The sequence below is a fragment of the Trichechus manatus genome, unplaced genomic scaffold (genome assembly GCF_000243295.1).
Source record: "Trichechus manatus latirostris isolate Lorelei unplaced genomic scaffold, TriManLat1.0 scaffold00001, whole genome shotgun sequence".
NCBI classification, from domain to species: Eukaryota; Metazoa; Chordata; class Mammalia; order Sirenia; family Trichechidae; genus Trichechus; species Trichechus manatus.
In genome coordinates this window covers 15718758-15733851 of record NW_004443937.1, presented here as the reverse complement: position 1 = coordinate 15733851, position 15094 = coordinate 15718758, and the positions used below count along the sequence as shown (strand labels likewise).

General features: G+C 53.0%; 1 protein-coding gene across 2 annotated transcripts in view; it reads right to left on the bottom strand.

Moving 5' to 3' along the window:
- The window catches only part of IQSEC1 (IQ motif and Sec7 domain ArfGEF 1), a 216068-nt gene that overhangs the window by 150142 nt on the left and 50832 nt on the right, over positions 1–15094 (bottom strand). Inside the window, exon 1 of one of the 2 annotated variants that reach the window (XM_023742700.1) lies at positions 4414–4829. The exons of the other annotated variant lie outside the window; for it this stretch is intronic. Coding sequence (XP_023598468.1) covers positions 4414–4481 — 68 coding nt within the window. The 5' untranslated portion in view covers positions 4482–4829. Of the gene's footprint in view, positions 1–4413; positions 4830–15094 lie in introns of those variants that run through there. 2 annotated transcript variants of the gene reach the window in all.

The window sequence follows — 15094 nt, the reverse complement described above, 5'->3', positions numbered from 1 at the left end:
CCCACCAGCATATCAGCTCCATGATGACCAGGGCCCTGTCCACTTTACTCATTGCTGTGCCCCTAGGGTCTAGCATAGGCCTGGCACATAGGAGGTCCTCAGCAAATATCTGTTGACTGATGAGCACAGCCTTTCCCCCGTGCATGGGGCTGCTTATGCCCAGGCTGTCTTTCTGCCAGGCTCCAAGCTGGCTGAGGACATGCCGCCCCACCTGACTCACCAAGACAGGGCCTCACAGATGAGCAAGTCCAGCTCCCTCCTCTGTGCAATGGATGGCGCCCCTCACAGGTGGATGGGAGAATGTGTACTAAGCCCCTGGCACACTGCCAGCACAGAGTAGGTCTTCAACAATCGCACAAAGACTTGCAGCGGGGGCGGGGCAGGGAGGAGGAGAGGAGGAAGGGGCTGCAGGGGTTGAGGACTCTGAGCTCCACATGTGAAAGAGTGAAGCAGTCACCAAACAGAGTACTGTGCCCTTTGACGAGTGCCCAGAGCCAGAGAGGGGACAGTTCTGCTCTCTTCTGCCTAGACACCCCCGCCCCTGGCCCATTCTCGGCCCTGAGCCCTGCCCAGAGAGGGACAGGGCCAGCCAGGGGCGTGTCCAGAGGAGAAGGCAGTGGGGAGGGGGCTCAGCTTCAGGGAGTCCTGGGCTTTGCAGGGCCACCTCAGGACAGAGAGCAGATGGGTTGTGGGCCCAGAGTGCAGGGCCCGGCCCCCAGTGGGTGAGTGCGTGGGGCATCATAGGGAGGGAGGAGAGAATGTCCAGGCCGGGCTACTGAGCTCCCTGTCCCAGGAGGTGTATGCACAGGGCCTCCGGCTGAGGGCATCAGATGGCTAACTGGCGGGGAGGCTGCTTTGAAACTCTCAGAGCCTGGCTACCAGCTGCTCCCCGGCCTTGTCCCCAGATGCAGCCACACGAGCAGGGGTGGGGCGGGGGCAAGGCCTGAGCAGCAGGGTCTGCTCAGATAAGCCCCAGATCCGCGTTCCGGGCGGTGCGTGTCCAAAGTGGGCTGCCCCTGCCTACAAGGCAGCTCAAACGCCCCAGTGGCTCTCAGGGCACATCACGGTCTTTCTTTCTCCAAATACCCCAGATGCAAAATTGATTTTCCTGCCTGACCCCAGAGGCTGAGGCTACATCACGAGTCAGGCCCGTGACAGACAGCGAAACAGAGGTGAGTGCTGAGAGAAAGGGATACCCTGGCAGGGAGGTAGACAGCCAGACTCATATTTAACAGTCCAACATTCACCCTTTGAGTACTACTATATTATCAGACACATTCTACAGATGGGGAAACTGAGGCTCAGGGAAGCTGGGTCAGTGCCCAACCATAGGTCACAAAAACAATTAACTCTTACCCAGCCCTGACTCCACCCCAGGCCTCACGCATTTAATCTGCAGAACAGTCCATATGTCCCCTCCAAAGCTGCCAAGTGGCTCAGCCAGGTCTCCAACTCAGGTCCTACCCCCTGCATCCTTCTGCCTCCCTTACCTGGAGACACCGCGGAGGAAGGAGAGAGGAGTCCCCTGATGAGCTCCTACTGTTGCCAGGAAGACAAAGCCCATTTCTAATCTTACCTTCTAGAAACCAGTACTTGACAGGTGAGAAAATGACAGGGAGCAGTGATTGCAGCCCTCACAACCTACTGTTGCTGGCTTTGGACCTGGTGTGCCCAGCTCCTGGGCCGTTCTGCCCGGGAGGAGGCCCAGAGCCAGAGTGGCCCCCTCTCAGAGACCTCAGGCTACCCTTCCGGGGTTCCTGACTGGCTTCCAAAGCTGCAGCCGCTGAAGCCTTGGGCAGGAGGACCTGGGCTGGCCGGCAGAGAACAGCCTGCTCCCCACACACCTTGCACTTTTCCAGATGTGAGCAGCCTGGGCCAGGGGCGACAGCACATTCGGAAGGGAATCTGAAGACGCAAGTAGAAAACTATGTGCTGTCCGATCGCAACCCTCCAATTTGTCCCTGCAGCTGCTGCCAGCTCTGCCTAGGGCTGCAGACGTGCTGACTCAGGTCTTCCCTGGCAGTGGAGGGGGCTGGGATCCTCCTGAGGGCCTGTTCTGTTCATCTATCTGTATGTCTGACTCAGGGTGTGGCCTTAGCCCTCTCACGGGCCCCCTAACAAAATGGGGGAGGGACCCTGGAGCCCCACAAGGCCTGTACTCCCCAGCTAACCACAGAGGCGCCCTGTATATATAGGTGTTAAGTGTGGGTTTGGGGCAAGCCCAGTGCCAATTACGGTGCCCACACCCACCAGGCTGCCCTCATCACTGACAGTGAGGTGGCCACATGGAGCTCCAATGGAGCCAGTCCTCACAGCATCCGTGGAGCAGGCCTGCCCACTGCTAGTAACAGCTGCCAGTGCAAAAGTCGTGAGCAGTTAGTGTGAGCCGTGTGAGGCTTCACCCACTACCCTGCCAGGTAGCTGCACAACTGTCCCCATTTGAAACGGCGGAAACAGAAGCACAGAGAGGCCAGTCTGCCAGGCCTGGCGAGGCTGTGCCACTTCTCCTGAGAGGCCGCCTAGGCAGAGACAGCTACTTGGCAAGGGAGAGGGCCTCCTAGCACAGGGCCCGCCGCATCCTGTAAACAGCCCTGAGGTTTCCAGAGCGCTAATCCCCGGAAGCCTCAGGAGAGAATGAGATGCAGGAAAATCCAGCTGTGGTTAGAGGGAAAAGCACGCAGGCACTCGCCAAAGCCCAGGGACTCACCACTGCCTGGCCCAGCCTCCAAGTCCCCCATTTCAGGGGCGCAGGGGAAGGCGGCAGCCGCTAACTCACTCAGTGGGGGAAGGGGGATGAGAGCTCTGCATCTCCCCATTCCCACGGCTGGCCAGCTGGCGTTCCCTCGGACTTCACTGGCTTCCCTTCTCCACTCAAACCTACCCAGGCCCCAGGTCCGTCCCTGCAATGCCTACCACCCTCACCCACGCACCCAGCCCTGCTCGGGCCCAGGGCCCCAGACTCTTGCGAAGCAGCAGAGACCACTGTGGCCACTGTCATTATGCTTTCTGATCACGGACACTGAGAGTGAGCTGGGTGGCTGGGTCTTCCCTTTCCCCTTGGCTGCCAGGAAGCTCAACATTTTAACCTCAACAGAAGGACCTCCTCATGTTTCTGTTCTGTTCTAATTTTTTTCCCTGGGTCATGACATTCTATTCTAAATTGTGCTTTCCCTGGTCCTGATGTTTTCTTCTCTGTCTCTCTAATTGTTGTAAGTATATGTATGTAACAAAACATTTGCCATTTCAACATTTTTTACATATACAATTCAGCAATGTTAATTACGTTCATCATTTTGTGCAACCATCACTACTACCGGTTTCCAAATCCTGATGTTTTGTTAATTATTTTATTGTAAGTATTTCCTGTAAACTATCACAAGTATTTTGGGAAGGAAAGAAGGAAGGCAGGCAGGCTTATATACTGGTAGTGAGGGTGGGAAGAAAGAAGGCGAGAGAATCTTCCAATCCCTTATTCTTTTAAAAACCTCCCCTTTAAGTAAACAATGCCTCTTGGTGGTATCCAAGTACACGTCTCAAGTAGAAGACCACTTCTAAGCCCCTCCTAGATAGAAATGCTGGCCCTGCCCAGTCCCCCTCTACAGATGAGGAGACTGGGACCCCAGCATTGCCTAAGATCACACAGGAGCAGGACCCCAGCTTCCTGATCCCTGGTCTGGATCCTTTCAGCAGCTGCAGAGCCTAGGGCTGACCCCAGGTGGGTGTCCCCTCCCTCAGGGGCCGAGGAGCTCTGCTCTACCCCCTTTCTCCACTCCCAGGCCAGGACACACCTCCTATCTCTGCCACTTGGAGCTCTGATGGCAGGTGCCTCCCCCGAGGAGGCTGGACAACAACGGTAACACCTTCTAACATTACTGAACGCTGGCCGAGTGCCAGGCCCTGTTCTTTGCCATTATTACCTCATCTAATCTTCACACTAATCCTGTGAGATCTACACATGGGAAAAGTTCAGCCAGAGAGACCAAGTAACTAAGAATGTCAAAGCCAGGTTTAGCCCTGGGCAGTCTGGCACTGAGTGTAGGCTGAACTCACAGGCTCGTTCATGGTCACTTGGTACAACAGCGCTGAGAAGGCTGGCATGCGAATTCCATTTCACTGGGGGACGCAGCTCAGAGAAGTTAGGTGACAGGACCACGGCCACACAGCTGGTGGGAGCCTGTGTGGCCCAGGGCCAGGGGTTATGTAACAAGCGCCATCCCTGCGCACACCATGAGTCCGCCAGCCATGCGGTACCTGCTGCCTGACACTGCCCACGGGCACCAGGGGTCCCAGCTCCATAGAGCACCAGGTGGGGCCTTTCCTGCCCTCCGTATCTGTTATCCCAAAGTTTAGGGCCCCGAATCTGGCCCAGTCAATGCAAGCTGGCAGACAGAGCCCCCCCCCACCTCCCCGTACCTGAGGGTCCTCACAGAGATGCAGTACTTCCACATAAGGCTCCACATGGCACTGCCATCCCCTTTCATGCCTGACTTGGGTGGGGATGAGGGTCGTCTGGACTGCGGTTCTCCTGGACAGGGGCTGGCTCTCTCAATAGCTCTCAGGTCACTTCCTTCTTCATGGTTGGAAGAAGAAAGAAAAGGCCCAAATGCCAGGGGAGGTGGGTGGCGCTGGATCTCACAGGCCCCGCAGGGCTGAGTCCTCAGCCTTGTTAGCCCCGCACGTCCGGCTCTCCAGACCCTCTAGGTCCTCACACACCAGCCCTGTGGCTTCTGCACAACCTCACGCCTGCCTCCTGCCAGAAGACAGTGATGGCTGGGGTCCAGGGGAGCAGTGAGTCACTCAGGGCGGGACGGTGAGGGGCGTCCGCCGGCCAGGGAAAGCGTGGCTGCTGGGAGCTCAGAGCTGGTCCTGTGTCTGTGTCTGAGGTGGCCTGGGACGGAAGGCCAAGCTGAGAGGGCGGGCAAAGAGGCTGGGTGGGGAGGCAAAGGCCGGCCCACATCCTCCCCCATCTCCCCAGAGGCCTAAACCCAACACCCGCCACAGCGGCCCAGCCCACCCGACTAGAAAGAAGTTGCCCTGCCTGCTCAGCGTGCATCCTGGAGAAAAGCTTGGGTTTGCCAAAAAACAAAATAAAGAAAAACTCAGAGCTGTTTCCTGGGAGAGCGGCAGCCCATGAAGTTCTCCATTGGGCTGGTGAGACAGTTTTCAGCCCTGGCCAGGCCAAGTACCTGCTCTGTGACAAGGCAGGGAGCTGCTGGCCACTCTCAGATCCCTGAGGCTCACGGCGCCCTAGGCTCTCTACAGCTCCACAACTCACTCATCCACTTCTCCCAATGGCCTGACAAAGTGGATTTTATGGTTAGCTCCATTCTACGTGTGAGGAAACTAAGGCACCAACAGGGAAGTGACTGAGCCCAGGTTATAGACCTAGGAAGTGGTGGAGGTGGGATTTGAATCCTGCTGTGGAGCCCTGGTGCCACAGTGGTTAAGAGCTATGGCTACTAACCAAAAGGTTGGTACTTTGAATCCACCAGCTGTTCCTTGGAAACCCTATGGGGGTAGTTCTACTCTGTCCTATAGGGTCGCTATGAGTCAGAACTGACTCGATGGCAACGGGTTTGGGTCAAGCTTCAAGGAGCCCTCACAATGGCTAACCACTCAGCTGCTAACCGAAAAGTCAGCGGTTGGAACCCATCAGCTGCTCCATGGGAGAAAAGACCTGGCGATCTGCTCCTGTAAAGATCACAGCCTAGGAAACCCTATGGGGCAGTTCTACTCTTTCACATGGAGTCATTATGAGTCAAAACAACAACAGCTGGGCTCCAAGCGCCCACACTGGAGTCCACAGTGCATGCCAGTTCCTCTATGTAGAGATGGGTGGGGATAGGGTGGGGGAGGCTGAAGGGCTGGGGCCCTCTGAGCAGCTGCGGGAGGTGGGGTCTGGGCCTGAGCTGACGCTGGGCCATTTCCAGACCGAGCTGGAGCCCCTGCTCTCATCCCCAACAGCTGCTCCCAAGCCCAACCCAGGGTAGGCAGTTGGGGCTTCCCAGGAGGGGTCCCCAGGGACAATGACTCATGCCTCAAGGTCAGTGCTCACAGAACATACTTCTCCCCACCCACAGCCCCCAGGAAGTCTCCCCAGAAGGGCAGGTGGGCTCAGATCCTGGCATCCTGCAGGGCCCTGTGCATCTTGTACAGCCGCCCTGCCAGTAGGCACCAGGGTCCCCACTGCATTCAAGAGGAAACCGAGGCTCAGACAGGGCCATCACCTGCCCACAGACACACTCAGGGATGGTGGAGCCAGGTCTGAGCCCATCTCCAGGTCAAAGCCCTGCTCTGTCTCTTGTGCTACCCACTCTGGCCTGGGAAGAATGGGAATTCCATTTTGGATTCCAGCCTAATTCCCACAGCAGGGACCAGCAGCTGCATGCTTGTCTGTGCCCCAAGCCAGGAAAGAACTTCTCATCTGAAAGCAAAATGGGCTTCTATGATGGTCGTGGCCTCCCTGAGGCCTCAGGAACCCAAATCTTCCCTCTTCCCCATCAGACAAAACTTCACAAGCCACCACAGCAGACCTCTACCTGCTACAGGAGCCTCTCGCAGCACCCTGGGGAAGTGGCTTCCCAGCCTAGACTTGAACACTTTTCAGTGACAGGAAGCTCACTACCTCTCAAGGCTACCCATTCTATCCTAGGCCCTCACTGACCTAAGGAAACTCTCCTTGGGTACAGCCTCCCTGTCACTTTGCGTACTGGCCTCATTTCCTTGCGCCACACAGAGTACGACTTCCCTTAAAGGCTTTATCTGGTACGTCCTCCTACTACAGGAAGTTGTCTTAACATCTTTCATGTGGGTAGAGGCAGCCTCTGTTTATACATCTTACACGTCTCTACTCACCCACACATGTATTCACACATCCGTCCAGCCACCCATCTCTCCGTCTAACCAACATGGACTCTGATCCATTCACACATCCATACACATGTCCTCTTTTCCTTCCTCCCTCCTGTCCTCTCATCCATTCTCTCATCCAACTTTCTATACATTCATCTATCCCTTCCTTCCTTTGATCCTTCCTTCCTATCCATCCATCCATCCATCCACCCATCCACCTCCCATCCATCCATCTCCCATCCAACCATCCATCCACCTCCCACCCACCCATCCATCCATCCACCCACCCACCCATCCATCTCCCACCCATCCATCCATCTCCCACCCATCTATCCATCCCCTTGCTCACCCCTCTCTGGTCTGGGTTGTCCCTTGCCCACACAGGTCTCATGGATGAGCTGTAACAAGCAGCTGCAGCAGCCTCTTTCTCAGGAAGAAGCATCTTCCAGAACCCCCTCCCAGCCTCCCTGTCAGCCCTTTGCCTCTCATCTGGTGTCCCAGGTTTCTATTCATGGCCTGTCATATCCCTGAACCATTTGCAAGTTCTCTCTTTCTGCTCCGTGCCCTGTATTGCCCAGTTTGCCTGCCTGGCTCTGATTTCCCATGTCCCTGGGACCAACAACCCCAGGCTCTGGGTCAGACCCCTCAACCTAGGCTCAGCACTAGGGATACTCCCCCATCCCACGGGTATGGGGATTTGTCACATGAACCCCACATGCCTACTCTAGGTCAGGCGCCAGTCAGGGTAGGCACTTGGTGGAGAGGGGCAAGGGAACTACTTTTGGCCTTGGAGGTCACCACAGAGAGCAGGTGTCATTTTCAGGTAAAGCTAAAAAGAAGCCTCCAGGACCAGAAGTCCATGGTCCTTCTGTGTGTTCCTTAAAAGTTCCTCACCTGGCAGATACCTTGTCAACAAAATATCTAGAGGGTTTGGGCCTCGCCTCTTTATTTCTCCCCTTGTGTGTCTACCACCTTTCAAACAGCATCAGGTTAAGGCTTCCCTCCCCCCATTTTACAGATGGGGAAACTAAGGCACAAGGAGGGGCATGGCTTTCTCGAGCTCCCACAGGGCATAACTTGGTTCTCAAAGGACTGCTTCCTTGGCTCGGATGGGGTTGAGAGACTGTTCGAAGGTTGAGGAAAGCCTTGAGGACAGGCTAGCTGAGTCCGAGGTTGCAAAAGGAGCTGAACAACCGCATCCAGAAGGGAGTCCAAGGAGGAGCCTTCCATTAGCCATCATCCCAGGCAGGCCTTTGAAGACCTGCTTTTTAAGGGTCCCCAATGCCTCCACCCCACAGTCATCACTCTGGTCCAGCCTCAGATCTGAGTTGCAGATGGCTCCCTGCTCCCTCCCCGTGGCACTGTCCTGGGACACTGACTGCAGCAGTGGCATGGGGTGAGCTGGGGATGCACTGGGGCTCCCCCCACCATTTCACAACTGCTCTCTTCATGTCTCTTCCTGGCCTCTTGATAGTCCTGAGGGGTAGTGGGTATCTTCATCCCCATTTTATGGATGAGAAAACTGAGGCTCCAAGTGCTTTATGCTGACGCATCACGTTCTGTCTTCAACCACCTGATGTGTCTTGTCCTTGAGAACAGAGTGGACTCTTCATTCATCTTTGACTTCTTTGTCCCTACATGAATCATCTCATTTCTGGGAGCCTCAGTTTCTTCTTCCGCAAAATGGAAATAAGAATTCCCACATGCCTGGCTGTGTAAGGAGTGATACCAGGACCACAGGCCTGTGTGGTCCTGGGTGTGTGATTGACCTCTCCATGCCACCTTCTGTAACTGAGGACACAATGAGTGAGTAGTCCCTGGAGAGGGCTTATGGAACAAAGAGGGTGTGCAATAAACACCAGCCCTCCACCCTCAGCCCGGTGACTCACACAGCCACTGGGAATGAAGTCACTGCTGCCCAGGCAGAGAGAAGGACACATTTGTTCCTTGGGAGGTGCCGACCACAGCGAACTTGGCCTGTGGGGTCAGGGCAGCTGAGGCTGTGTACAGCAGGGAAGTAACAGGTGAAGGCCCCGCTCAGGGGTCCGAGGGCTAGGGGCCCTCCTCTGCAGACCAAGGCCAGCCTCCAGGATTTGTACACTTGGTGAGGTGTGTCTGGGGTTTCTGAAACCCTTCCACTCTGCCCCTGACTGAAAGGGGCAAACAACTGCTCCATGTTTGTTTGTCTCATCTATGAGATGGGCATACCGCCCTCATGGAGGGAGCTGGAGATAACGGTGGCATTTATAGGCCAGACATTGCACCCCTGATACATAATTCTGAGCCCAGCTCCCCTCCTTCCCCCACAGGATCTGTGTGTGGCCTCTCCAGGGGTCTCCCTGCCCACTGGCCTGCCTTTTGCTGGCTACCATAAGGATCATTCTAACACCAAGGCCCTCCCCTAGGTTCCCCATTGCCCACAGGAGAAAGGCCAAGGCCAAGGCCGGGTAGGCAAGGCTCTTTGCCATCTGCTCTCTACACTAGCTTCCAGCTTCCACACCCCAGCCCTCTCGGGACTCCAGTCCTGCCGCCCTGAACCAGAAGTTCTCACGTCTGGGCTAGTTACTTCTCATGTGCCCACAGCTCTATACCCACTCTACCCCAGGTTGGCAGTAGACCGCCTCACCCAGGCTCCCGCGCCTTCTGTTCCTGTCGGGTATGGCCAATGGGAGGCACTGGCAGGAGGTGTGAGGAGAGAGGGTTCGGGGTACTCACACCCCAGCTCCCCCACCCTTCCCTAGTGCACTGTGGTTTGAGAGGGGCTGTGCCCTCCCTAGACAACTCCCCTTCTTTCTAGGTTCATGTAACTCTTTCCCTCCCCAGCCCTCAGGCCAAGGGCTGATGATGGCCCCACTGCTGCCAGCCAGTGCCGCCCCACCCTTGTTGGCTCCCTGGCCCTCCACAGGCAGCACTGCGCTGCACTGTGGGGTGAACCCTGTCTCGTGCCAGGACCCAAAGCACTCCTCTGCAAGGTCAACGGGAAGGCCATCTCCTGTAGATGGCTAGCGGTTCATATGCTCGTTCACCCATTTGTTTAGCATGTATTGACTGCTGCTCTGGGGAACAAGGCTGCGGATGGAGCCCAGTGGGCCCACCTTCTGCTGGGGAAATAGCCAGATCTGAGCCAGCAATGAAGAGAGGTGGGACTTCTGAGAGTGAACAGTGCCGTGAAAAAGATGAACCAACCAGATGATTTTGAGGGTGATGAGTTTACCTCTGCTCCTTCTGCATCCTCTCCATTGTGGGACCTGCCTTCCAGCATCTATCTATCATGCCACCTGTGCATCAGCTATGTCCTTGTCTCTCCCCGCCTGCTTCCAGAGCCCGAGGGCAGGGGCGGGACACGCTGGGGAGAATATCTGAGTAGCTTAGTGCTTTGCATCCATTGTCCAAATCAGCTTTCACAACAGCCCTATGAAGCAGTGATCATTATTAGCCCGGTGGTTGAGAGCTCGACTGCTAACCAAAAGGTTCGCAGTTTGAATCCACCAGCTGCCCCTTGGAAACCCTATGTGGCAGTTCTACTCCATCCTATGGGGTTGCTATGAGTTGGAATTTCCTCGACAGCAACAGGTTTTTGGTTTTTCACAAGTTAGAAGTTCCTGGATGGTGCAAACGGTTAACACGCTCTGCCGATTACTGAAAGGTTGAAGGTTTGAGTCTACTCAGAGGACCTCAGAAGAAAGGTCTGGCAATCTACTTCCAAAAAAACAACCACTGAAAACCCTACGGAGCACAGTTCTACTCTGACACACACAGGGTTGCCTTGGATTGGAATCAACTCGACAGCAACTAGTTTCGGTTTGGTTTTTTACAAGTTAATAAACTGAGGCTCACATAATTTTGGGATACCTTGCCCAGGACAGATGCTATTCAAACCCAGCTCTGCCTCTCTGACTCCAAAGCCAAAGCTCCTCTTCCTGCTTTAGGTTGAACACAAAATAAATCACCTGTAATTTATATCTGTAGACCTCCAGCAATGCCCAGAGCAGGGCCAGGCCCCAGGCAGGTGCTCGGCTCACAGTATCTAAATCCTTCATCCTTCTGCTCCTCAGGCAGCATTTTCCTTGTGAGGAGGGGGTACAAGGATACCCCTATTTTCCAGATGGGAAAACTGAGGCCCAGGGTGGATAAGAGAGTTGAATCATGCAGGACTAGTGGTGTGCCCCTGGCCTTCCTGGGCAGCTGGCCAACCTGAGCTCTGCCATCTTGTCTCAGGCCTAGGAGGACACTATTGGCCCATGGGCAGGCAGGGACTGGCCGCTGACTTCGGGGTGTGGTTGGAGGAGCGGCCAGAGCAGAGCTATACCAAGTTCATCTTGGGGAGCACAAGGGCCAGGGCCCATGTCGCCCAATTTGGCATGCAGGGCCTTGCTTTGTCACTATGCAGAGAAGAGTCTGTAGAGGGCAATGGGAAAAAGGAAGAGCTGTTGCCTGGACCAGGGTGGTACAGGGATGGTAGGGACAAGTGGTTGGGTTCTAGAAACATTCTGAAAGTAGAGTTGGTAGGATTTGTTGATGGATAAGATGTGGGGCGCTGGTGGCACAGTGGTAAAGCATTTGGCTGCTAACCAAAAGGCTGGCAGTTCGAGAAACCATTCCAGAAGCCAACTCTTCAGACATAGATTAGACTGGACTATGGGACATAAAATGATACTCATGAAGACAGCGCTTCTTAGCTCAAGTAGATACATGAGATTAAATGGGCAGCTCCAGTCCAGCAGCGAGATGAGAAGGCAAAAAGGGATAGGAGATGGTTGAATGGACATGGGAAATCCAGGGTGGAAAGGAGGAGTGTGCTGTCACATTATAGGGAGAGCAGCTAGGGTCTTATAGTGTGATGGTTAAGATTGTGTGTCAACTTGGCTGGGCCATGACTCTCAGTGTTTTAATGTGATCACTCCCATGATTGAATATACTGTGAGTAGCCAATCAGGTGAAAGGGAGTCTCCTTGGGGGTGTGGCCTGCATCTGAAGATAAGCAGACATTCTGGCTTTTTGCTCTCTCTGGATCCTGTGGCTGCCTCCTGTCCTCTCACCTCCAGTTCTTGGGACTTGAGCTGTCAGCTTATCTGCCTAACTTGGGATTCATCGATCTTCACAGCCTGTGAGCAGAGCCCTGCTCTCTGACCTGCCAATCTTGGGTTCGCCAGCCCCCGCAGCTATGTGAATCAGGAGAAACCTTGTGGTCTTGCCTGCCGATCTTGGAATTCGTCAACCTTCGCAGCCTGGGAGCGGGAGCCCTGCTCGCCAACCTGCCAATCTTGGGCTTGCCAGCTTTTGCGGCTGCATGACTTGGGAGAGGCCTCTACTCTGATCCATGGACTTGGGACATTCTAGCCTCTACAATCGCGTGAGCTGTTACTCTCTCTATATATATATTTACATGCTTTACTGGTTTTGCTTCTCTAGAGAACCCAGCCTAAGACATTTGGTACCGAGAGTTGGGTGGTTCTAGAGAAACGAAATTCTAAGGATGAGTTTTCTAAACTGGTTCTCAGGTCTGGTTAATCTTAAAGATGTTGATGACTCTGCTTCCAGCAATAAAGAGGGCACCGCTAGTCAGTCCATGCAGTGAGGTGGTGATACAAATATGCAAAATATCACCACCAGTAGATCAGGTATGGTGAAAGGTGAGGCTTAGGGTGAACACATGTGTGATATCTTTCTACAGCTTTGTCAGAATGAGAAGTACAAGGAAGCTGGTTGATTTGTCCTACTTTCGCTAGACAAACTGGTGAAAGAAAGAGATGTGCTCAGGGCTTCAGAGTCAAAGCTCAAGGGCCGCATACATGACCTCAAGGCTTCCACTTGTGCTTTGAAAGAAAGCCTTATTTCTTGTAGTAACAGAGCTGAAATTGCCAAAAACCAAACCCAGAGTCTTATTGTAAGAGTGGCTGAATTACAATGCCAGCTCAATTGCAAACCTCGGGAGGTGTCTGAAGTTAAAGTAAGGGCATTGATTGGGAAGAAATGGGATCGTGAAACTTGGGATGGGGACATATGGACAGAAGCTGGGGACACTGAGCCCATAAATTCCATCGAATCACTCCTGCAAGCAGAACCAGTCCCATCTGAAGAGATTTCATGTTTGTCTGCTAAACCACCCTGCCCAGAAAAGCCATTAGCCCCTCCACTGCTGTCTAATGAGATTAACCCTAGCCCAGTTGTCTCTAAGGAGGCCTTGCCTGGGGCAGACGCTTTACAAGATAATGCTGAATGTTCTCAAAACAACTCCACACTACCGATTCTGGCTTCTAGACCTATAACTAGGCTGAAGTCCCAGCGAGCCCCAAAAGGTGAATTACAAAGTGTGACCCAGGAGGAGGTACACTACACTCCAAAAGAACTACTTGACTTTTCTAATATGTACAAACAGAAACCTGGGGAATATGTGTGGGAACGGCTATTAAGGGTGTGGGATAATGGTGCAAGGAACATAAAGATGGATCAGTCTGAGTTTATTGATATAGGTCCACTAAGCGCACATTGTTCATTCAATGTTCCAGCTAGAGAAGTTAGGAAAGGATCTAATAGTTTATTTGGTTGGGTTGCTGAAGCATGGATTACGAGGTGGCTGACACTAAATCAAGTTGAAGTACCAGACCTACCTTGTTATACTGTAGAAGAAGGTATCCAAAGGCTTAGGAAAACTGCCATGCTAGAGTGGATTTATCAAGTTAGACCCACAGACCTGCACATGGAGTACCCAGAGAACACACCTTTTACCACAACTGTGAGGAACAAATTTGTGAAGGGCGCTCCAGTATCCTTGAAGACTGCTGTGATTGCTATTTTATGTAAGTCAGATTTGACAGTGGGAACTGCCCTAACTGAATTAAGACACCTAACTACAATGGGGTTGATTGGACCCCGTGGTAGTAGGGGCCAAGTGGCTGCACTCAATTGACAAAGACAAGGTGGGCGTGGTTACAGTAATGGACAGAGGATTCAAAGCAGTAATCAGAATAGTCTGATTCGTATGGGCTTATGGCATTGGCTACTTAGTCATAGTGTCCCTAGGAGTGAAACAGATAGGAAATCTACTAAATATTTACTTGATCTATACAGATGGATGAATTCTGGGTCAGGTGAACAGCAGTCTAACTCGAATTGCCAGAATAGAGAGTCACAGCCCCTTAATCAATTCCCAGATTTGGGACCCACAACCCCTTTAATGAAGGGGAGGCTGGGTTTCCTTGAGGAAGGACTCCAATACACTGCCAAAAATTTTTTTACTGTTAATATTTCTCCCAGCCTTCCCCAATGGGATCTATGTCTTTTTATGAGAATGACTGTTCACTGCGGAAAAGGAAATAATCAGACTTTTTGGGGATTACTGGATACTGGCTCTGAACTGACACTAATTCCAGGAGACCCAAAACGCCCCTGTGGCCCACCAGTCAGAGTGGGGGCATAGGGAGGTCAGGTTATTAATGGAGTCTTGACTCATGTCCATCTCACAGTAGGTCCAGTGGGTCCCTGAACCCATCCTGTAGTGATTTCCCCAGTTCCAGAATGCATAATTGGAATAGATATACTCAGCAACTGGCAGAACCCCCACATTGGATCCTTGACAAATAGAGTAAGGGCTACTATGGTAGGAAAAGCAAACTGGAAGCCATTAGAAATGCCCTACCTAGGAAAATAGTAAACCAAAAGCAATACTGCATTCCTGGAGGGATTGCAGAGATTACTGCTACCATCAAGGATCTGAAGGATGCAGGGCTGGTGATTCCCACCACATCTCCATTCAACTCACCTATTTGGCCTGCGTAAAAAACAGACATATCTTGGAGAATGACAGTAGATTATTGAAAACTTCAACCAGGTGGTGACTCCAATTGCAGCTGCTGTTCCGGATGTAGTTTCACTGCTTGAGAAAATTAATACATCTCCTGGTACCTGGTATGCAGCTATTGATCTGGCTAATGCCTTTTTCTCCATACCTGTTTCAAAGGACCACCAGAAGCAGTTTGCCTTCAGCCGGCAAGGCCAGCAATACACCTTCCATTACCTACCTCAGGGCTACATCAACTGCCCAGCCCTATGTCATAATTTAGTTCACAGGGACCTTGATCGCCTTTCCCTTCCACAAGACATCACACTGGTCCATTACATTGATGACATTATGCTGATTGGACCTATTAAGGAAGAAGTGTCAATGACTCTGGACTTATTGGTAAAACATTTGTGTGCTAGAGGGTAGGAAATTAATCCCACAAAAATTCAAGCACCTTCC